The sequence below is a fragment of the Pimephales promelas genome, chromosome 16, assembly GCF_988280905.1.
Source record: "Pimephales promelas chromosome 16, fPimPro1.hap1.1, whole genome shotgun sequence".
Taxonomy (NCBI): Eukaryota; Metazoa; Chordata; class Actinopteri; order Cypriniformes; family Leuciscidae; genus Pimephales; species Pimephales promelas.
In genome coordinates, this window is record NC_142784.1 from 4433205 (window position 1) to 4458127 (window position 24923).

Sequence of the window (24923 nt, forward strand, 5' to 3'; positions counted from 1 at the left end):
TATCTATTATTTATTAATAGCTTACAAGTCTGCTGTTTCGGACCAGGTCTGAATGATGATCAAACATATACTGATGAGTTTAATAAAGTTTATTGTACATCACACAAAAGATGAAGCGTCAGTTTTACTTCAGAAAATCACCGTAAGAGCCGAGTAAACACAGTAAGTTATAAGAAGTGCGTGAACGTGAAACAAGGCAAAAACAATACATGATAGCAAACGTGATCTCTATAACCACTGTAAGCTAAAAAAAGTAGACTACATCTCCGTTAATGTAATCTACCTTAAATAAAAGGTATACTATGTGGGAGCAAATAGCAACAAACGTTTTAGCTTGTTACTGATGTTAATGTAGCCTATGTCTCAGTCAAAAAGATTGTCTTTACTATTCAGAGACATGTTGATGTAGACGTCCTTCCATTGACTCAATATCTTCTGTTTCCAGCTCTGGCTCAAACATATATGGTTGAATTCCATAGGTCGCGGCCAGGTCGGGTTCACTCACAACTTGCGCCATGATGTTATTTTGTAATGATATGCTGAAGTTACCTGCGGTGTCAAGCCCCCTCCTTCCTGCCACCAATCAACGCGCCCCTCATTTGCATTATTAAAATGTCCACGACAGCCAAAATATTGCATCAGATCTATAATGCATTCAGAAATAAGGGTCAGAGGAGCTCTGTGTTTATTTTTTTTTCCACTTTTCTTTTTTAGAAGGGCCTGAAAGACTATAATAGCGTGGGTATCCAAGGTAATACTAGGTTATGATTCCTTTAAGCGAATATTTTTTATCACTTCATGAGCGCTGTCTCTGTGCTGTGATGCGATCGGAAACCAGATTGAAAATTGTCAAAGTATCCATTTGAGCTTAAGAATTTATTCAGCTGATTGAAGACAACCTTTTCAATGATCTTGCCTATGAAAGGAAGATTTGAGATCGGTCTATAGTTGCTTAAGATGGTCTTATCCAGATTGCTCTTTTTCAGGAGGGGCTTGACAACTGCAGTTTTCAGAAAGTCCGGAAAACTCCCAGAGTGAAGTGAGGCATTTACCACTTCTAGGAGATCTGCTTCTAAACTGTGTAACACACTTTTGAAAAAAGATGTGGGAAGTGTGTCAAGGGCGCAGGTTGATGTTTTAAGGTGCTGTATGGTTTCTACCAAAATTGTGCCATCAATTTCTTCAAAATCAGACTGAAGCTGTGTCCCAATGTGAAGGCTGCATCCTCCGAAGGCCGTATTAGAAGGACGCTTGGCCGTATTTGAAGGCCGATTGCGTCACATCCGCGCTATGAAGGCTGTCCCAATTCAAAGGCTGCACCCTCCAAAGGGCGCATTTGAAGGCCGATTGCGTCACCACAGCGTGATGAAGGCTGTCCCAATTCAGTTATGCATCCTCCGAAGGCCATATTCGAAGGCTGGTTGCGTCATCGCGGCGCGACGGCCAAATGCACCCTTCATTTCGCCGAGAAAGAGAGGACCCAAAAAAAATTTCACCTGCGCTGAGCCGCAGGATCCTACGGGTTGTCCGTGACGACCCAGGTCGTTCCTCGACCCAAATTAAGGCCCTTACTGATGCTAACTGTAGCCCAATAACCATAAGACGTCATCTGCGAGAGAAGGGCTTCAAGAACAAAAAACGCCTTCAAAGGCCACGTCTCCTCCCACGCCACAAACTTGCCCGTTTGGAATTTGCAAGGGAGCACCAAACATGGGACATTGAAAGGTGGAAGAAAGTTTTATTCTCTGACGGGAAAAAAATTAACCTGGATGGTCCTGATGGCTTCCAACGTTACTGGCATGATAAGGAGATCCCACCGGAGATGTTTTCTACGCGGCACAGTGGAGGAGGCTCCATCATGATTTGGGGTGCTTTTTCCTTCAATGGGAAAATGGAGCTTCAGGTTGTCCAAGGGCGTCAAACGGCGGCTGGCTATGTGGACATGTTTCAGCGGGCATCGCTCTTGACTGAGGGCCCCTGTCTATGCGGTAATGAATGGGTCTTTCAACAGGACAACGCAGCAATTCACAACGCCCACCTGACGAAGGACTTCTTCCAGGAGAATAACGTTGCTCTTTTGGACCATCCTGCGTATTCTCCTGATCTAAATCCCATTGAGAACATTTGGGGATGGATGGCAAGGGAAGTTTACAAAAACAGACGTCAGTCCAGACCGTGGATGCCCTTCGTGAAGCCATCTTCACCACATGGAGCAATGTTCCCAGCAGCCTCCTGGGAACAGTCACATCAAGCATGCCGAAACGATTGTTTGACGTGATCAACAAGAACGGCGGGGCGGGAGTCCTTTTCTGACACTTTTAGTTCTGTTGTAGGTTTATTTTTGGGTTATGGTCTTAAACTTTTGATCAGCTGATGAACAGCCTGTTTGAGTTTAAATGCAGTTTTCAATAAATTGCCTACTCTCTATTTTGTCTCTTGCTCCTATTTCTTCTTTTGGCATTTTGAAGCAGTACTTACAACCCGGTTATGATCCACCAGCGCAAAATGCAAATATTTGCAATGTATCCCCCGGTCTTAAGATTTTGTTCAGGAGTGTATATAAAAAAAATGACAATAGCCAATTCTGTCTCCATAGCTGTTTACTCGATTTTATTAAATGAATGATCAGGGTGGTGGCTGTACTCTCGCATTGTTGCTTGGCGCCAGGAGTGGTAATAGGGAACACCTGGTTGCGCAATTATCCCACGAACGTTACACTCGGAGTGTCCTTCGAAGGACGCAGCCTTCACATTGGGACACAGCTATAGTAACTACTTTCTCAGGTTGTGGTCTGATCTGCCTGACCGCAGCGCAACTCAAGGATGTGCAGATCACCTTTCTGATGTTATTGATTTTCTCAAAGAAAAAAGAAGCAAACTCACTGCATTTCCTTTCTGAGAGCATTTCTATGGGAATCTGGCTTGGGGGGGGGGGTTTGTCAGTCTCTCTACAGTAGCAAAAAGAGTGCGTGTGTTTAAGTTGCTGTTTATAATATTTGAGAAGAAAGTCTGTCTAGCTTTGCCTAGTTCCCTATAGAAAGCGTGGATGCTGTCTTTGTAGATGTTATAATGCACTACAAGTTTCGTCTTCCGTTCCGCCACATGCGTTCTGCTCTTCTGCATTGTCTTTTCATATTTTGCACAGCTGTTGAGTTTCTCCAAAGTGCTTTTTGTCTACCACTATTTTAAAACAAATAAAGAATAAATCTATGAGAATTGTACAGTTATTATACATACATCTGCATATGTAATAACAGGCTTTATGTAACAAAACAAAAACAAACAAATTCAGGGAATTGTTTTATATATTAACAAATAACTGATTGCTGTTGTTTTTCTATATTTGTTTCCAGTAACTTTTAATTTTGGTATTTCTTTGAGTAAGTGTTCAATCAAAATAATTTTCTTTCTTGTTCTGTAACATTTAAAACACAATCTTGTGGCATTTACAGCAAACATTAGTTTATTAGTTAACTAACTACACATTTACTTTATTTGAATCTAACAGAACACTTGCTCACTGTGACACAGAACAATGCTTTCTCATATGAGTCACTAGATTACTTGATTGAGTGAAACTCTTCCCACACCGAGTACAGTCGTACGGCTTCTCTCCAGTGTGAACTCGCTCGTGTTTTTTCAGGTTTCCAACCTGAGTGAAACTCTTGTCACAGAATAAGCACTTGTAAGGCTTTTCTCCAGTATGAATTCTTTGGTGCCGTTTCAGTTCACCAGATGTATTAAAGCTCTTCCCACAGTAACTACACACATAATTTCCCACTCCATTGTGTATTTTCTGGTGCTGTTTAAAACCGTTCAGACATGAAAAACTCTCTCCACAGAGAGAACACACATTAGGCTTCTCATCTGAATTTACTTTCAGGTGCGATTTTAGATGCGCTGATGAAATAAAATCTTTACCACACTGATCACAGTTAAATGATTTTTCCCCGGAATGACGGAGCAGATGATAATTGAGTGTGGATAAAGCTGTGAAACTCTTCCCACACTGAGTACAGTCGAACGGCTTCTCTCCAGTGTGAACTCGCTCGTGTGATTTCAGGTTTCCAGACCGATTGAAACTCTTGTCACACTGAGTACAGTTGTACGGCTTCTCTCCAGAGTGAACTCGCTCGTGTGATTTCAGGTTTCCAGACCGATTGAAACTCTTGTCACAATGTGAGCACTTGTAAGGTTTTTCTCCAGTATGAATTATTTGGTGCCGTTTCAGATCAACAGATGCAGTAAAGCTCTTCTCACAATAACAACACACATGATCTCTCACTTCATTGTGTGTTTTCTGGTGCCGTATAAAGTTGGCCAGCCACGAAAAACTCTTTCCACAGAGAGAGCACACATAAGGCTTCTCATCTGAATGAACTTTCAGGTGTTGTTTTAGATTTGCTGATGAAATAAAATCTTTACCACACTGATCACAGTTAAATGTCTTTTCTCCGGAGTGACTGAGCAGATGAACACTGAGACTTGATGATTGAGTAAAACTCTTTCCACACTGAGTGCATGTATACGGTTTCTCTCCAGTGTGAATTCTCATGTGCGTGTTAAGGTGTACTTTCTTTGTGAAACTCTTTCCACACTGAGTGCATGTGTGTATCTTTTTGGCTTTTGTTCTTTGAATTGTAAAGTTACGATGTTCCTCCTCCACTTCATTCAGTTCTTGTCTTTGCTCTTTCACTCTCACCTGGTCTAAAATACACAGAAATACAGTTAGAATCAGTTCAAGTGAACCCTTATTTAAAAGCAGAAAACAACAGAGATCAGATCTTACGATGTTCCTCCTTCACTTCATTCAGTTCTTGTCTTTGCTCTTTCACTCTCACTTGGTCTAAAATACACAGAAATACAGTTAGAATCAGTTCAAGTGAACCCTTATTTAAAAGCAGAACACAACAGAGATCAGATCTTTCACTTGTTATTCTGTCATTCACTTGTTAATATAGTAAAAATGTTTGACAACTGCTATATACAAGGTTATGATCCATTGGATGTCTTTCTCTATCATGTATCATCCATATACTGCTTATTAATTCACATCTACCAAGGCATCAACAATGAAGAATCAAGAATGGACACTAACCTATTTGTTCCTCGGTATCTTCATGTTTTATTCTGGATGGTTCTGGATCACTCATGTCTTCAATCTCTTCTTTAATAAACTCCATCTTTAACAGTCACACGGATTTCAGCCGCTACTCCTGGAGTTTGTCCTTCTCTTGTAGGATGATGGGAATATTCCCAGTATTTATTGGTGATTTGTTGTGGGAGGGGCTTCACTGCAGGTGTGAACTGTGATCACTGTGTTTTTATCCAATCTGCATTTAAAAAGTACATGTTAAACTGAGCCATCATGTTAAATGGAATACCTCTCTGTCTCCAAAAGTTCCCTTTTTCAGCTCATTCATTTTGGTGATGTCTGAGATCTTCTGTAAATTGGCACATTAACTTGTTTTATTGGTGTCAACAGACTGAAACAAACTACAGCATCATCACATATAACTTCAGTTCTTGTCTTTGCTCTTTCACTTCCATCGGGTCTAAATCATTAAAACATATGTTATTAGAATGAGTTCTGGAGGATAAATGTGAATTTTCAAGCAAACCCCGATTTAATAAAACAAATGAGAATGGTTTATCAAATATCATATTAGTTAGTTGTCATTCTCTCGTTAATAGTCAAAATGTGAATGACAACTGCTGTACATGATTATGAACTAAGTGCATTTATATTCCTAGATTAATTGCTTATTTTCACAGCTTATGATTGGAATAATATATAATCCAGATAACTAGAAATATCTATGAATAAAACATAAAAACTTCATAAAATTTTATTTATCTGTTGCAGAAAAGCAACAACAACTTAAAGGAGAACTGCGGCACAAAATGAACCTTTGGTCCAATAAAACGTCGGCACCTAGTCAATCGTTTTCTGAGATTTGTTTTCATGATAATCGAATGTAAAGAGTTTTATCTCTAAAAACTGTTTAGCGTATAATGCTAGTACTGGGGGCATTTACTAAGTAAAAAGAAATTGCACTAACAAGGCTCAAAATCGCCCCACACTAACAACTAGCATTGAGAACTTTGTAAGTGTACAGACCGTTTAATAAGAAGATACTTTATAAAGACAGTTCACTTTGTGTATACAGACAGGAGCCATCTTAGAAAACAGTCTCGATAAGTCGATCCCCGAACGCTGTTCATACAGTTCAAAACTTCTCGATAAGTCGATCCCCGAACGCTGTTCATACAGTTCAAAACTTCGCTGAACTTCTTCAGCTCACTCAGCACGACGTTTGTGGTTTGACTTGCCGTGACTGTTTTCTAAGATGGCTCCTGTCTGTATACACGAAGTGAACTGTCTTTATAAAGTATCTTCTTACTAAACGGTCTGTACACTTACAAAGTTCTCAATGCTTCGTTTTGCATGTAGGGAGGTTTTGCATGTACTTAGTAAATGCCCCTAGTACTAGCATTATACGCTAAACAGTTTTTAGAGATAAAACACTTTACATTCGATTATCATGAAAACAAGTCTCAGAGAACGGTTGACTAGGTACCAATGTTTTATTAGACCACAGGTTCATTGTTCACCGGAGTTCTCCTTTAAACGAAAGAGAAGTGATTTACAGGCCAGAGTTTCTATTTATAACATGTTTGCAGCATTGAGTGACTTAGCAAATCACAGACATATGTTGATTTCTTTAACGCAATAGCCAATCAGAAGCATTTACGATAGACTTCCCTCACGGCTCAAAACAGACTTTTTGTTCAGAACTGAATTCTGTATGCTGGCAAATCCTCTAATTATAACAAACAAAGTGTTATGAAAGATTCATTGTGCAGTCAGCTTCATTGATAATAACAGATGTGTGAGACCGCGATGAACTGATGTCAGCTTTTTAGGAGTATCAGAAACTTGTGCTTAAAAAAAAAATAATTAAAAATCGAGAATCAAATGGAACCGTGACCTTAGAATAAAAAAATGTAACTGAATAGGGATGCACGGTATACCGGTTAGGGCTGTGCCATATCATACCGTCCACGATAATACCGGTATAAAATTTTACATGATAAAAAATTGTCATATCGCGATATTGATGATATGATGACGTATGGCGTATTTACGTTACTTAGCGCGTGCACAACAACACAGCAGCATGTAAGCCTCCTGATCAGATCAAGATTTAGTTTCTAAAAAGGGCGCTACTTCAATAGTATGGAAGTTGTTTGAGTACAAGAGGTCAGATCTCCAACAACACAATTTATTTATTTATTTATTGTCAAATATGCATGAAAACTCGTTTCACCACTTCCCTACTAGCGTACATTTTGCATTCGCCTAATCTTCCTTCAGAGTTTCCGCAGTTCGGGTACAACAGTCAACACGATTAAACTCTTTCTAAGATGATTCAATGTTACTATTATTATATTTGTAAATAAAAGGTCTATGGTTTCGCATAACACAACTTTATCTTGCTGGACTTTATTGCTGTAACGTTAACTAAATCATCATGTTACTTTCTACCGGCCGGGTGTCTGTTAGAGCAAAACACTAGAGTCAGAGCACTGTTGTTCATCACGCGCACAGTAACTGAAATGTAAAACTGTTAAAAGAAAGGACTCGATAAACGATTGCACAGCTAGATGCTGTATATTATACACGACGCTACACATCAATATTTATTTACTTTGTGCTTTGAACTGTTCAGTGCGGAGTATTCGACGCGCTGCGCGTGCGCACTGTGACTCCGTGTTGCTTCAAGCGCATCATTCAGCGCTCGGGATGCGCATAAGCGCTGTGCGATATATTGGAGCCTTTCATATCATAATACTTTTGCGCAATAAAAGATTATTAATAGCCTTTGTTCTGTCCTATCGATCATATGTTGCTGCCTCATTAAACAGCTGTGCTATACATTTTAAACATGCCTCAATTTTATAGTAGACTATGCTATATAATAATTAATCCTTTTGATTTGTTACCTTGTTTTTTTTTCATGAATGTACAATACAAAGAGCAATGTGTAAAGTTTTACCAGATTTAGTGTTACAATTGTCTCTTATTTATTCCCCACTAAATGTTTTTTTCCCTAAATGTTCCAATTTTATACAGTTATTGTATAAATTAGGTATTGTATACCTCATTTGATGCTAATCCAAAAACTATGCAGGCAGACTATTAGACTATTATTTTTGTACTTCAAAGTTTAGGTAAATTTTATTAGGTGACAATATTGTGCAGGCTTCTGAAGTTATTGTTAATATTGTTAATGTATTACTGTAGTTATTGTTAAAATAAAATGATAAGGAGTTATGTTATACTTTTTTTTTTTTTGCACTAATGCTGCTGCCAGCCAGCTGCAATCACCAATAAAACATTCTTTCATATATATTTTTTCTATATTGTGATAAATATCATTATCGCAAATATTCTTGAAATATCGTGATATAATTTTTAGGCTATATTGCCCACCCCTAATACCGGTACTGCAAAAATACCGGTATATAATATATTTCAAACGGTACAATATCATAATTTTGTTAAATTCGGTATTTGATGCGCTGCTGTTTCGAAGTTCTCCACTAGGCGAGTTCACTCGAAACCGAAAACGGTGACAAAGGAGGAACACGATGGATCAAATGAAGCTCATTCGAATTTCTACACGCCCGAAATTAATAAATGGAGAGAGCAGTATGAGTGAAATAAAGCATTACCTAAAAAAGTAATGAGAAAGGTAAAGAAAGACCTCAATACACCACTTTGCAAACATTGCTTTAATTTTTGCACTTACAAACAAACATATTCATTTAATTTGAATGAATAAAGAATAAAAGTGATAGTAAAATGAATGGCATATTACTGCCGATGTGGTGACCCATTGAGGAATAAGCAGAGAGAGAGAGAGAGAGAGTAATAGTATTAATATGAATATGACTAATATTACAATTAAGCTACATTTGTCAACATTCATTTGGTAACTTGGCCAAACAGTATTTTAGCATTTATTTATCTAGATCAATCAGTAATAAACCTAAAAAATTTAATATACTAATACATGTTCAGGATGTTAACATAACTTTATGCAATGCATATGCATAATATGAACCCAAACAGTAACCAAACAAGATGAATTTGCTATAAATCTTGATAATTCTCTGTTGATGACAGCTTATGGTTTACATGTTATTTCATTATTCTATTATTCTACATTAATCTATTATTATGGATTTTAACCTATTTTAATTGTGCAATTTCAGTTTTTTTTTCTCAAAATTTTATCTACTGTATGTTCCTTGACTGAATTTATTTATTTTTTACATTTTGATACTTTTTAGTTTTTTTTATACTTTTCTTTGCACATTTGGTAGTGGAGAGTTTCAAGCAGTGTTTTTTTTAATAAAATTGTTTCAATTCACTTAAATTGAGACTTTTTTTTTCCGACTGTGGTATCGATTTAGTATCAATACCGAGGTATTATGTTCTGGTATCGTACCGAAGCCAAAATTGTGGTATCGAGCCATCGCTATAACTGAATCAAGGATTTGGAGAATCGTGACACCCCTAATCAATACTGTAAATGTATTATTTCTTGATAACACACCGCTGCAAAGTATAACACACTGTTGCCAAAAAACAGAGCGTTGCCATGGATTCTAACCATAGACAGGGTTCGTACGTTTAGAAAAACCCTGGAAAAGTTATGGAATTTGAAAAATGCAAATTCCAGGCCTGGAAAGGTTTTGAAAAAATAAAAAGACCCAGAAAGTTTTTGAAAAGTCCTTGAATTTTTTTAAAAAAATTTATTTCATTTTTAACACAATAATATGTGATTAATACAAAAACTGTTTAGTAAAAAAATATATTTCTCAATGTCTTAACGTCATTATATTCGGGCGGCAAAACGTTCAGTTTAGGGCTGAAACGATTCCTCGAGTTACTCGATTACAAAAATTCCTCGAGGCAAAAAAATCTGTCTCGAAGCCTCGTTAAATTCTTATGACGCGCACTTTACGCGCACACAGGAATCTGATGTCTCACACGGACCGTTGTTCAGGAAGCACACCATAGCGCATGATAGATTTGACTTCATAAATGGCAGAGAATGTCTAAAGTTTTGGATCATTATATGTTTATAAATGAAGAGAACAAGATGCAGTGTGTCTGCAAAGTATATCTGGCAGGGCTGCCAATTCTTACGCATTCAGCGTGAGACTCGCGCAATTGAGCCAATTCTCACTCTCACGCCATACCTCCGATTTCTCACGCTGAAGTGTCAATCCCTTCGGTCAAATGCCTGAAAGATGAGTTTGTCTATAGATCTACCTGTTGAGCCAACTGATCGACTAGTTTTACCGCCGCATATTAATTCGCAAGTTAAAATATCCTGTAATCTAGTGATCTAGATGTTGAGCTCCTAACCGTGGCTCGCACACGACGGCAGAGAGGTAAGCGAGCTTGTGCACCCATGTCTCTCACACGCGCCAGTCAGACCAATTGCGGCAATTCATCATTTGCTTAAACTTTTATGTAGTAACGCAACAAAAATTTCAGCATACATTCACTGTATACACCGGGACGTGATGGAGGAACAAATATTGTGAGACACAGACACACACACACACACACACACACACACACACACACACACTGATGTTTGTCTTGAGATTACAGTTGAAAAAGTCTGATTCTTATTTATAATTGTTTTATTTCCATTTTTTTTTTTATAAATTGTATTACATTTGTGTACCTGTTTGGGTTGATATTTTATATTAATTTATTTTTGTTTCCAGGTGGGTAATTTGGTATCAAATAAATGTATGGTATCAAATAAAACCCTACGGTTTTATTTGATACCATACATAATATTGTATCTCCTCCAGCCACTGTGACAACAATATGCTCTCAAAATGACTGTGATAGGCTGCTGTCTTTTTTCATTGATAAGGTGCAGTCTATTAGATCAAATATTCTGCGTGGACCACACTATCCTGTGGACTGTATTCGCCTAGGCCTATTATCATTGAGTCTTTTAAACCAATCAGCCTCCTTGATTTGCTAAACTTGATTTATAAAATAAATATATCCTCTTGTCCACACGATATAATACCATCCTCATTATTCTCAAAAGCACTCCCTGTCATTGGCCCTAGTATAGTAGCTATTGTCAATACCTCACTGGCTACAGGCTGTGTCCCATCCTATCTCAAACATGCCACCATTCAACCTAAATTAAAAAAGCCTAATTTGGACCCTACAGTTCTGAAGAATTATCGGCCAATATCTAAGTTGCCATTGCTGTCCAAAATTCTTGAAAAAGTTGTTGCTAATCAACTTACAGATGTTTTAGAGAAATTGGAGTTGTATGACAAATTTCAGTCAGGTTTTAGGAAGACACTCTACTGAGACCGCCTTGGTGAGAGTCTGTAATGACCTTCATATGGCCTCGGACGCAGGTGTGTTCAGTATTGGTACTTCTAGACCTTAGTTCTGCTTTCGATACTGTGGACCACCATATCATGATTAGGAGACTACGTGACTGTGTGGGCATATCAGGATTGGCCTTAGACTGGTTTACCTCATATCTTTCCGATAGAAGTTTTAATGTCTATATTGATGATTCCCACTCTACATCATCACCCCTGCTTTGTGGTATTCCACAGGGTTCAGTGTTGGGCCCAATATTGTTTATTTTATACTTGTTGCCTCTTGGTAAGATCATCAGTGATTTTAACATTTCTTATCACTTCTACGCAGATGACATTCAGCTTCATTTTACTTTCCAGCAAAATGAGTCATCCAAACTTACAATGCTTCTAAACCGTAGACACCATAAACAGCTGGATGGCTGAAAGTTACCTGCAGCTTAATCCAGATAAAACAGAGGTTTTAATTGTAGCGCCAGACAGTGCTATCCCTCTGATTATGCAGAACATTGGACGTTGTCATCTGCGGTCCGGACTAGTCTAAGGAACCTTGGGGTGACATTTGATAAATCTCTATCCTTTGAAACCCATCTCAAATCCCTGACTAAATCCTGTTTTTTCCACCTGTGTAATTTAAGTAAATTGAAGTCTGTGGTATCTAGGGGTGTGCTAAAAAAATCGATACAGCAATATATCGCGATTTTTATATTCATGATATACAACATCGATTTCCAGCTCAAAAAAATCGATGTAAAAAAAAAAAAATTACGTTTTAAACGGGGTGTGACCTGGTGAACTATAACATCCGTTCCTGTAGATGTCGCATTATGGCAGCTTTAGTTTCCTTCAACTTGCTGTCCTGGGTGTGGCCGTGGGTGCCTGGGCGGGCACCATAGAGCGCCAATTTCAGTAGTGAAAGCTGCAAGCGACATGGCAGACGCAGCCGACAAAATTGCTTCGGCCCCTTCGCACTATAAAGCCGATGTGTGGGTGCACTTCGGTTTTAAAAACAAACCAGGGAGATTGGACTTGGATAAAACGAACGCAATATGCAAGCTTTGTCACGCTGCTATCAAATATTCAGGTAACACAACTAATTTACGAACGCATCTAGTCAGACGTCATGCAGAAATTATGTTGAAAGAGAAGCAACCGAAACCTGACAACCAGAAGCAGACTACACTGCATAACAAACTTCCATCTAACTCAGCTCGAGCTTTAAAAATAACGGAGTCGTTGGTGCATTTCATTTGTCATGATTTGCGGCCATACAGTGTCGTTGACAACCGTGGCTTGAGGCATATGGTAAACACAATGGAGCCGCGCTATGTGATCCCGCGCTATGTTCTCTACTGCAGGGGACATTTACAGCTCAGAGGAGTGCACTTACCCCAGAACATGTTGATCAGATTCTGTTCCTAAACAAAAATCTGAAGTCAAAATAGGCCTGCCATGGAACCAATGCGTTTAAGTGTTCATATAAACGTTTAATGGACACACATGCAAAAATCATTTGTTGTATTTATGGTTACATCACACTGACTATTTTAGTTTTATTAACGTTGTTTATAATATTTCACTTCATTGTTTACATGGACAGTACCTGAGTATCTGCACTTTATTTCCATGTTTTGTTTTGTTTTTTCAAGTTCAGCCCCACATAACCTCAGTAAGTTAACTGAACTGTGCAGTGTGCACTAAACTTTAATTTAGTTTTAAATATCTAATGCACTTTATTTTAACGTTTTTAATGTGGCCATTGTTAAAAGTGTGTCCATTGTTTAAAGTTCAAATCTATTTTGTTATGGCAGCTAAAAAATAAATTGGAAAGAAAATTTTGTATTAAATTGTTTTGACTCAATTCTTCTGCTGATTTATCAATATGATCTGATGTAAGACTACTCAGATGGCACACCGTAACTTGTATTTTATTTTGGTTTTACATTTTTAGTTAACTGTGTGGAATATCGCAATATTTATCGTATCGTGATGTATCGTGATGAAATCGTATCGTGATCCATGTATCGTGATGCGTATCGTATCGTGAAGTCCTTGCCAATACCCACCCTCAATCAGAACTGGAGATGCTCATTCATGCCTTCATTTCCTCCCGTATTGATTATTGTAACTCACTATTCTTTTTGCTTAATAAATCTGGTCTTCTTCGACTGCAATCCATTCAAAATTCAGCTGCTAGGTTACTTACTCGCTCAAATAGACGCACCCATATTACCCCAATACTCCGCTCCCTTCACTGGCTTCCTGTTACTTACAGGATCCAATTCAAAATATAACCTATAGGGCTTTACATGGTCAGGCCCCTGCTTATCTTGCTGACATAATTTATTTTCATACTCCTCTCCGGTCTCTCAGGTCTAATAATCAAAAGTTGCTATCTACGCCACGCACTCGTTTAAAGACGTGGGGATAGAGCCTTCGCCGCTATGGCACCCAGATTATGGAATGCCTTGCCCACCAGTATTAGGTTGGCTGAGAATGTGGACAGTTTTAGGAGACAAGTGAAGACTCACTTTTTCAGGTTAGCTTTTGGGTAATCTCTGTACTTTATATGTTGATGTTTTTATATGTTTTATTTTCTATCAAAATTTTTGTTTATTTTAAAGCGCCTTGTGACTAAGTCTGTGAAAGGCGCTGTATAAATAAATTTTACTTACTTACTTAATTTGCAGAAGGTGCAATCCTTTTTTTGTAATGTTGTATTAAGAAGACAAAACTAAGGCCAAATGGACTTTACTAGTGAAGGCTCGACCATGGCAACTATCATTAGCTTATTTTCTCCTCCGTCGACATCGACCAATGTTAGGCCGACTGCAGGTTCTTCCATCTTGAGTCAGACTGAAGACACAAGACAAGGGACTATCTCAAATGTTGCCAGACAAGACGCATTAAGGCCCGAGACTTTCTTGTCTCTACTGGCTGTTTCACGACTCCCCAGCCCGGCAGGAGGACTTTGTTACAGCGACCGGATGCAGCACGAGCATGCTTTAAGTTTTGCAAGCACCGGTGGGTCGAGAATGTTAACGTAGCGGAAAGAGCATTGCAACTCTGGCCGCATGTGAAACGATACGTGGAGATGGTAGGGAGAGGCGAACTCCCCAATCCAAAGATGAAATCATTTGAGGAGGTGAAGAACCGGTGTGCTGACCCTCTCTTCACTGTAAAAGTTGCTATATTCATCCGCATTGCGCGAGAAATTGAGCCCTTTCTCGCCATGTATCAGACGGATCAACCAATGCTGCCATTCCTTGCTGAGGACATGACTAGACTGATCTAAGGTAAGCTTAAACATTAAATCCTATTGATATATGTTATTTGTTTTCTAAGTTGCATTTATTGGCAGTAGCTATGTTTACATGGACCCTTATTAGGGTTGGGTATCGGTTGGGTTTTATCCGATACCAGTACCTACTCAGTATTTTTTAAACGGTTCCGGTGCCTAAACGGTTCTTGAAACGGTACTTAAGAAAATGAAACAGCACACACTTTGTCAAAAAAATAATAATACCCCTTTATTTACAGGGCCAAACTGGACACAATATTAACGTACAATATAAATACAAGTAACATATGGTAATAATAAATAAACCAATATAAAATAAAAGTTCATATTTACATAATATCAAATAAAACAATATTATATTAAACAATGTAATTATACTGGAGATTAATAGAGATTACTACCAGGGTAATATATTGACATGGCTACAGGTTTCCATGTTTTGTCTGCTTTAACTAGTAATGTAGGCTAAGTTATCTTGTCATTTACTAGTTAAGCTTTTAGCCAGTTTGATATTTCGTTCCCACTGCGTCTTATACTCAGCTTTGAGTAGGGGTGTGCGATATGACGATTTTTAATCGTGGACGATTAAAATGTCTCCACGATCTGCTTTTGAAGAAATATCGTAGTATCGTGTTACAGTGCATTCTATCAGTTCAGTTCTGGCGCCTCCGTCTCTCAACTGTACAACGCGACGTAGCCTACACATGATCACACGTTAAGGAATAGGTACGGGACACTGCAATTCACAAAAGTTCATTATTTGCATAAGCCTTGCCGGTTAAACATTTAATTCACACGCTGATGTGCTGTTCTAACGTGCGCTTTCCTGACCGCATAACCCCCGACGCTCACAGGAACAAGCCTGTCAAACAGCGCCTGAATACTGGACTAAGTTATCTCTCGAGTCTTATTAAGCTAATACTGTTAAATACACACAATGTTTACATAAACAGGCTATGTCTAAAGTGAAAGCAAACATTTGAGAGAATATCTGGAGTAATATGCATCTATATTAAACGCGTCGCGTGCTGGTCTAAAAGCAACAGGAATAAATAGTAGCCTGCTGCCGCTTGTCCTTAAAGGACAACTCCGGCGCAAAATGAACCTTTAGTCTAATTACACATTGTTACTAGTCAACCGTTATCTGAGATTTGTTTTCATGATTGCCGAATGTAAATTATTTTATCTCTAAAAACAGTTTAGCCTATAACGCTAGTATAATGCTAGTATATAGGGCATAGAGTAATGACAAAAAAAAAAATCGCTTGTTATTACCCCTAAAAAGGCTCAAAATAGCCCCATACCAACACGACACCATAATAAGGGTCCCTACATTCAAAACGAAGCATTGAGAACTTATTAAACTGTCAGTGTCCATACAGTTTAATAAGCAGATATTTTATACACACAGTAAATTTCGCGAATACAGGAAGAAGCCATCTTGGAAAAATAGTCTCTACCAGTAGATCTACGAACGCCGATCCAAGTGCGCTGGTGAGATGTGAATAAGGTGATAAAGTGAGCGCGAACAGTAGGCTACGTGTACATATTGAAGACAAATAAACGGTTTGTGTTTGTGTTTCTTCTGGAAACAACGGACCATATAAGATTCTGCACAGTTCAGCGCACTTGGATCAGCGTTTGTAGATCGACTGGTAGAGACTATTTTTCAAAGATGGCTTCTTCCTGTATTCGCGAAGTTGACTGTGTGTATAAAATATCTTCTTATTAAACTGTATGGACACTGACAAAGTTCTCAATGCTTTGGTTTGAATGTAGGGACCCTTGTTATGCTGTCGTGTTGGTATGGGGCTATTTTGAGCCTTGTTGGTGGTAATAACAAGCGATTTTTATTTGTCATTACTCTATGCCCTATATACTAGCATTATACTAGTTGTTATAGGCTAAACTGTTTTTAGAGATAAAACTATTTACATTCGGCAATCATGAAAACAAATCTCAGATAACGGTTGACTAGACGCAATGTGTAATTAGACCAAAGGTTCATTTTGCGCCGGAGTTGTCCTTTAAAGGGATAGTTCACAAAAAAAAACAAAAAAAAAAATCCGTCATTATTTACTCACTCTAATGTTGTTCCAAACCTGTATTAATGTCTTTCTTGTGCTGAACACAAAAGACAATTTTTTTTTTTATGTGGGTAACCAAACAGTTGCTGGTCCCCATTAACTTCCAGGAGAGAACCTATAAAAAAAACTATAAGGGGACCAGCAACTGTTCGGTTACCCACATTATTCAAAATAACTTTTATTTTCAACAGAAGAAAAAAGAAAATTATTCGGGTTTAAAACATCTTGAGAGAGTAAATTAAGACAATTTTCATTTTTGAGGGAACTATCCCTTTAGTGTTAATAAAACAAACAAAAAAAACACAAGGAGAAAATCACTCACTGACTGAGAACTTTAATATATATTTAATAAGAATCAATTTATTCAGTGAAGTCTATGTAGTGTTTTAATTTCATATTTTTTCATTTAATTACTTCAATGCTACTGCTAAATACACCTACTGCATCTGAAAAAATAAAGCACTATTTATTTAATATGAATATTAATTTGTGTAATGTTTATCTTGTCTTATTTTTTTAATAACAAAGAAAATAATGACAAAGATTTTTATCTTCGCCACTGGCCTAAATGTGTGGCTTTCTTTTTTTCTTTTGTTACCTAAGGCTTTGTTTTTAATATAGGGACATTAGTTTGGCTGTAATTAACAGCCACTTGCAAAATATTAAAACAAACTTGAAAAAGAATCGTGATAAAAAAATCGTGATCGTGATTTTCCTAAAAAAATCGTGATATGATATTTTTTCCATATCGCCCACCCCTAGCTTTGAGTATATGAAATAGAACGTCTCTGTGTAACCCATGTTCTCTGAATAGGGAACGAGACGCTGCGTTCGCTGCCAAATATCTCGCGCTGCTGACAAGCTTCCTTTTTCGGCAGAAAACTCTGAGGAGCAGATGATGCGCGCTAATATAATATGACGACGTGAGAGTCAACGCGGCGCGAATGGTCGGTGATTCTTCTATATCCATAGACAACCGTTATTCTGACGCGTAATTTTAATGCAGCCAAACCTTTCACGTGTAAATTTCACGTGTGTTTAATCTCCTCGCTATGAGCAGACGTTCGGGGAGTCTCCCGCATATTGATAACGGCTCCCGGATGATCGCAAATTAGTTCAAATCTCCCGGAATCTAGAGCGAGCAAGAGCGCGCGTGCAAGACAGATCAGACAGTGCTTCAATAAACCATATAGTGCGCGCACGTCGGAGAGGGAGACAGCGAGAGGCTGCGTGTGTGTGCCTCATGCCACAGACTCAGGCATCAAAATCAGGCACCGAAAAGTTCATTCTAATTCGGTCTCGTTACTACCGTTTACGTCAGACCCGGTTCCCTATTGGCACCGAGTTTCGGTACCCAACCCTAACCCTTATAATCGGATTGACGGCTCAATCGGACTAAAAAACCTTTATGTAAACACCAAAATCGATCCGATTGAGCTCGACCCGACTGGAATTTCGATTGAATTGAAAGGGGTGGTTTACTCCTTTTGAAATCCGATCGAGAGAACATATAAACACTTCGATCGGATTGAAAACCGAAACTAAAAGCACTGTGTATACGACATTGCAATAGCGTAATGACCTATGACGCATGGAACGAGCTGTTCTTCCTGTTGAAATAGTGTCATATAAATGAGTGTTCCGTTAGATATATAATTGCGCATCTCCCCCTGTCAATGATCTAGCACCCCCTCTACACCTGCGTTAAAAATGATCTGGTGCCGCCCCTGCCGGCATGTAAAGTTATCTGCTACTGTAGCGGAGCTGATAGTTTAAATGAAAAAAAAAAACTAGCCAGTGATGAAATGTTTTGTGTTGACACGAATCTTGGAGGTCCATGTCCTAACTGCTGGGAGTCTCACACAACACACAGGACATGTCCAATTCGCAAACTAATGACTCCTTTCAACCCATTAATTTTAATTTAATTTAATGGTTAAAACAACTGAACTTTCCAACAGTGAACTCAGGAGACGTCTGAATCGGTAACACTTTACAATAAGGTTTTATTTATTACATAAATTACATAAAAATTACAGTTTTCTTATTTAAGCTTTAAAATAAATAAAAAAAAGGAGTCGGATCGATAATCAGAATTGTCAGTTGCATTATTATTTATAAAATCTTATCAATTCCCATTCCTATGTGAGGACAGTAAAATTATAATCATGCATGTTTTTTGATAGTTAAAAAATTAAAACATTTTGTTGAGTAATGACAATGAAATGGCTTACATACCCCTTATTTTTATTGTTTGCAGGACTTATGGGCCGATTTGTTGTGGACACGCACCTGAAGAAATCCACACTTAAAGGAGAACTCCGGCGCAAAATGAACCTTTGGTCTAATTACACATTGTTACCTAGTCAACCGTTATCTGAGATTTGTTTTCATGATTACAGAATGTTAATAGTTTTCTCTCTAAAAACAGTTTAGCCTATAATATAGGGCATAGAGTAATGACAAATAAAAATCGCTTGTTATTACCACTAACAAGGCTCAAAATAGCCCCACATTAACACGGTAACATAATAAGGGTCCCTACATTTAAACCGAAGCATTGAGAACTTTGTAAGTGTCCATACCAGTGTTTCCCCTACCATTGTTTTAGGGGGGCGATGTTTTTTTAACGGCTCTGGTGCAGCCGACGCGCAGTTTTATTTACCATACATACACTGAAGAGACACGTGTGGCGCTTGCGCTGTTTTTTTTTGCCTATCCACAAGTTTCCTACGCCCCATGAGGCCTTGCGTCAAAAGTGGGCGCGTCTTCCGGTTCGAAGTAAACAAAGCGCGACTTGACATACTTCACACTCGTTCATTCAACAGTTGACAGTCATTCAAGTTAACTAGCTAATGATGTGAGAACACAACCTCAACGAAATTAAAAAGGGTGAAAGAACAGTACATTTACACTCTGCAGTAGTTGATTGGGAGTTTTATAATAACATTATTAATAATCAATACTCATCAGGACAAGGTGACAGACAATTGTGTGAGCTGACAAACAATTAAAATAAAAAATACACACTTAGTCATTGTGCTTTGGAGAAATTATAAAAAATTATAAATGAATGTGCTACTTGAATACATTAACTGGCACATTTGGTATTCTGTCAACTCAGGCTTTGATCCTGAGTTTAGGTGTAAAATCAGTAGCGAACAGCCAATCACATGCTGATAGAGTTTATAGAATATTAAGAATTTAAACAAATGTACACAGGAAGATTCGTCGTCTTTTGGGAGGTGATGGAAACTAACGTTACAGTCGTTGGCAGGATCACTCTGATTTCGTTTTCGGCTTATGTTCAAAACAATCACGTTTAAGCCACTGAACTAGTTTAGTCCGGCTACCGCGAACAGCACATGTTGTCCCTGAGCTCCGTAATGACATCTCTCATAAAGATTTGCGTCTTTAAATAGTAAAATAATTCTCCGAAAAACAGCTAGCCTCTTCGCTAACTAACACACAAAATACCATTGGAATGCTACTTCTGCCGCCTTACCGGAAGTTTTACCCACTTTATTTTTTACAGGAGCGCCCCTCGGAAACTTGTGGCTATGAAGACAGAAATGATTGAACTTCCTCTTCAGGCTCTAGATCCACTCTGAAAGTCACTTTGTTATCATTTAACCACTTCATTTGTGAAACTATCATCATGACGATCATGACAAACACACAGAAACTCCAAAGGGCTTCACGGCAACCCGTCAAAATAGAAGTTCAGTTTAACTTGACAGAAATATATTACTGTTGTACAGTAGAAATGGGAAATGTCCAGATGTAATAATACCTTAACACTAATATGAATAAATTATGATTTTTTTTAAACAAAACTGAATTAAAGGAATAATCCATGTTTTAATTTTAACAGTAAAGCTCATTGTGCAGCACATTATTTGACAAAACGTTTATGATAAAATTAGTGTTTTATGGCATAATTTTATTACCAGCAAAAACACAGAATTAGTGTGAATTTATCATATATCCATCTATTTTTTTTTATTAATAATACATGATTTGAATTATTATATATTATTTTTGATGTCTAATAATAGTTTCCTAGGGGAAACACTGCATACAGTTTAATAAGAAGATATTTTATACATAGTTAACTTTGCGAAAACAGGTAGAAGCCATCTTTGAAAAATAGTCTCTACCAGCGTTCGTAGATCGACTGGTAGAGACTATTTTTCAAAGATGGCTTCTTCCTGTATTCGTGAAGTTGACTGTATGTATAAAATATCTTCTTATTAAACTGTATGGACACTGACAAAGTTCTCAGGCCGTGTGTCCACCAAAGCGTTTTTAGCCAGCTCCCCAATTAGTTGTTAATTTGCAGTACCTGTGTTTTTTCAGGAGACTGTTATGTACGTATTTTATCCTGTGTCCTTCAGAGATCTTGCACATTTGTGTCCATTTAAATACATTTCTATTTTGTATTGAACCACATAAATTGTCATCATTTTATCGTTAAACCTCCTATGGTAAACTAACAAATATTTTTATTCTTATAACGTCGACTGACATTTTCAGGAATACATAGTCATGGAAATGTGCCGAGAAGTCATGGAAAAGTATTGGTAAAGATGTGTATAAACCCTGCATAGAGACGGAATGGACTATTTTCTTTAGTGGAAGCAATACAATCGTTTTTAAATCCATACTGATCTCATGAAGTAGCGCGTGTATGACACGCCAATTCGTGTTTCCATTTTTGGCGTGCTATCAGGACGCATAATCGCCTTTCAGCGTATTTATGAACGCCATTGACTTAACGTTATATAAATATATGACTTACCTCAACCCCGTCCCTAAACCTAACCGTCACTGGGGTTAATGGCATTTATGACTGTTCCCTTACCATCCTAGGAAAGAAAAAGGTATGACTTACCTCAACCCCATCCCTAAACCTAACCGTCACTGGGGTTAATGGCATTTATGACTGGAGATTTGACTGCGTGTACAGGTCTACACGCGGAATGACGCAGACGTTAATGGCGTAGACATACACGCATACACGCGGATACACGCAGTTAGTTCAAAATGCGTAGAGATAACACGCCACTTGACTCGAAAGTGGCGTGTATGTTTACGCAAAAGTCATGATGTCATGTTGTTAAATCAATAAACTCCTTTTTAAATCAACATTTAAGAGTCAATTTTTTTTGGTAGGTAGCCATGTAATAACTGGATAATGTAGAGCGAGGTGGTTGTTGTTATAGCAAATACAAACCCAACAGGGGTTATGACCCCAACGCGAAGCGGAGCTCTACATTATCCCTTACTTAATTTATACAGGGAAGACTATTATACGGTGTTATTTTACATTTGATTATTTAATGTCTGACTCTATACCTGTCCTGAATACAGTTAAATTTACCTGAAAAAAAAACAAAAAAATCTATCTATGCTTGTAATTTATTTATTACTTTCTATGGAGATTTGATTCATTACAAAATCACCCCTGTCATTCTAGAATGATTTATTCTTTCCAAATAGAGCTATTCAAGTCATCTGGGGCCTGTTTCAGAAAGGAGGTTAAGTGAAAACTCTGAGTATGTTAACCCTGAAATGAGAGTAACTCTGAGTTTTCTGTGTCAGAATGAGAGGTATGTTAAGCCCGAGAAAGCAGAGTAAGTCAAGCCCGTTTCTGAAAGAGAGGTAACTTATAGACCATTTCACAAGATGTAAACAACACTGGTCCAGAAGCACTTCCTGTTTCAGTTTGTAACTGTTTTCTTTATTTCACATGTAAAGAAAACATCTTAAAGATGTTTGTTTAACTTTTTGATTCAGTTTTAAATGTTCTGTTGGTTGTATTTCATCCCAGCTTTTATGTAGTGTTAAAAAAATGAAACAGGAAGTGCTTCTGGGCCAGTGTTGTTTACATCTTGTGAAATGGTCTATACTCAGAGTCAGTTACCATGGTAACCTACTCTGTGAACCTAACCTGGTTGGGAGCAGCTTTTCTTCAGTAAACCCAGAGTTACTTTTGGTCTCCTCCCCTTTTTTAAAGTGGAAGAAGTGTTTAAACACCTCATTCAGAACATTTTTATTAATACAATTAATCTTTTTTTTTAATAAGATGAAGTCTATATAACTCCTTGACTGGCAACTGAAAATACAGTAGTAGATTAGAGTTACATAATGTAGTTCTAAACAAATTCTACATAATTAAACTGTGGCATTTACTGAAAATCACTTTACTGTGTTGATCTGTGGAACAGAAGTTGATGGACCTTCCTCCTGCTGTTCTTCCACACTCTGGGGGCGCGGGGAGAGATACGGATACCCATTTATAATTAGATTCTATAGGCTACTCCACATAAAAATGTGAAAAAAATGTGAATGTGTAGATTGGTTGATGTGTACATAATATTAACATTATATCTGTAGGCCTCTATGTAGCAGCAGAAACTCTTTATCCCTCTTGAGTACACTTTATAACACCATTTGTCATAATTTCTGGTGTATTGAGCGACTTAGGGGGTTCTGTTGGGACAGGAGGCTCCAAAAGACATTACCATCAGAATTTTTTGGGATCAACAAAAATCCCAACTCAAAGTAAAATAAATGGAAATATCAAATTAGCCTATATAAAAAAATAACACGTATGTAAACCTCTTACATTTTAAGAAGGCCCTTTGGGACTGGCTCTGAAGTCCCTCCAGGAATTCCCTCAGCCGTAAATGCTGCTGCACTTGGTACTTGGTACACTGGTAGCCTACACCCATGATATGCTCAAGCCATATGTTAAAAAAGGCCTTAATCAAGAACCAAGAAAAAGGCTTTAATCAAGAATTTAAACATAATCAAGAATTATGTTTTTATGTTTAACTTTCAGCTGCTGCCATGTTCTTTTAATACTTGTATCAACCATAAACATCTTGAACAATACAAGGAGAGACAAGAAACAGCACTTTTAATGCCTTCAAATAATCTATATAAAATTGCATGAATTATTCTTGAATTGACCAAAGTCTGTAGAGGGAGATGGTTACATTAAAAATATAACTTTTAAAAATGTATGTTAAATAGCCTATACAGAATTTGTCTATAGTCTAATACAATTACATCAAATTTAACTTTAAATTACAGAAGAATTAAGAGTAATCGGTTTAATTAAATTACAGTATAGATTACTTGGTTATATTACACCCATCACTGTATAACAGTAATTAAAATGAAAACTTATAAACAATATAATGTTCGTACTCTACTCTCCATATGCAAAAGTTCCAGTTCTGCTGGTGAGAAATATGAAGACCTCTTTTTGTCTGGCACTGTTACCATGGTGACTCATAATATCTGCGCTAATGGCTTTTTATAAGTATGGTGCACACGCTTAACTCAGTTGGTTGAACCTCCTTAATGAAACAGGCCCCTGGTGAAACTGTTTTCCTTTCGCATAAAAACAAAAATAATACAATGTCATTTTTCCCCTAATATCGTGCAGCCCTGGAGACAAACAACACACACACAGCTTCAGATTCACAGTCCCACTGAAGGATGCGAAAAGAAACATTAATTACCGTCCTTACTAACACTCTCTTTGTTCTACTATCTCTATGCTTGTAATTTGTTTATTATTTTCTATAAAGATTACTACATTAGGCTACAAAATCACCCAGTCACTTTGTTAATTTTTTTTCCAGAGCTATTCAAGTCATCGGGTGAAATTCCATATCGCAATATTTAAACACACACATATGGCTAAAACCATACATTAACATCAAAATGAAAGCTAAACATATAAACATTTCCACAGAATCCACCAAAATGATATGTGGAGATTATAAGCAAACACAACAGAAGAGAAGAGAAAGCAACTTGTTAACCGAAAACAGGCATTTGTTTAGGGCAGAAAGCAAACTTACATAAATCAGTCCTCAATAGCAAACAGTCCAGGACAGGCAGAAAAGAATCACGAAGAGAATAAACAGTCCAAGAGTAATCCACGGGAAGACAAAACCACAAGAAACGCTGGTAGATGTCACCAGAGCAAAACATAACGAGGATCTCTTCTTCTTCTTTTGTTTTTTTTTTGGCGGTTGGCAAACCAGCTTAACGGTGCATTTACCGCCA

General features: G+C 37.7%; 2 protein-coding genes across 3 annotated transcripts in view; both read right to left on the reverse strand.

Moving 5' to 3' along the window:
- Positions 1-24923, reverse strand: part of LOC120466787 (uncharacterized) — a 329947-nt gene that overhangs the window by 46481 nt on the left and 258543 nt on the right. The gene's annotated exons all lie outside the window — the stretch shown is intronic.
- On the reverse strand, positions 75-24860 carry LOC120466782 (uncharacterized). 2 transcript variants are annotated; one of them, XM_089120912.1, is made up of 4 exons: positions 24716-24860; positions 5098-5332; positions 4789-4845; positions 75-4706 (listed from the first exon to the last, which is right to left on the reverse strand). In XM_089120912.1, the coding sequence occupies exons 2-4, from the start codon at positions 5180-5182 to the stop codon at positions 3517-3519; spliced, it is 1332 nt and encodes a 443-aa protein (XP_088977038.1). In that variant the 5' UTR covers positions 5183-5332; positions 24716-24860; the 3' UTR covers positions 75-3516. The 2 variants fall into 2 exon arrangements, with proteins under 2 accessions (XP_088977038.1, XP_088977039.1); XM_089120913.1 differs by lacking the exon at positions 4789-4845.

Bases quoted from the DNA above. Each gene is read 5' to 3' on its own strand.
- LOC120466782 (XM_089120912.1), bottom strand. From the start codon at position 5,182: ATGGAGTTTATTAAAGAAGAGATTGAAGACATGAGTGATCCAGAACCA. The intron at 4,846-5,097 runs GTTAGTGTCCAT...TGTGTATTTTAG, and splicing joins AGATACCGAGGAACAAATAG to ACCAAGTGAGAGTGAAAGAG. The intron at 4,707-4,788 runs GTAAGATCTGAT...TGTGTATTTTAG, and splicing joins TGAAGTGAAGGAGGAACATC to ACCAGGTGAGAGTGAAAGAG.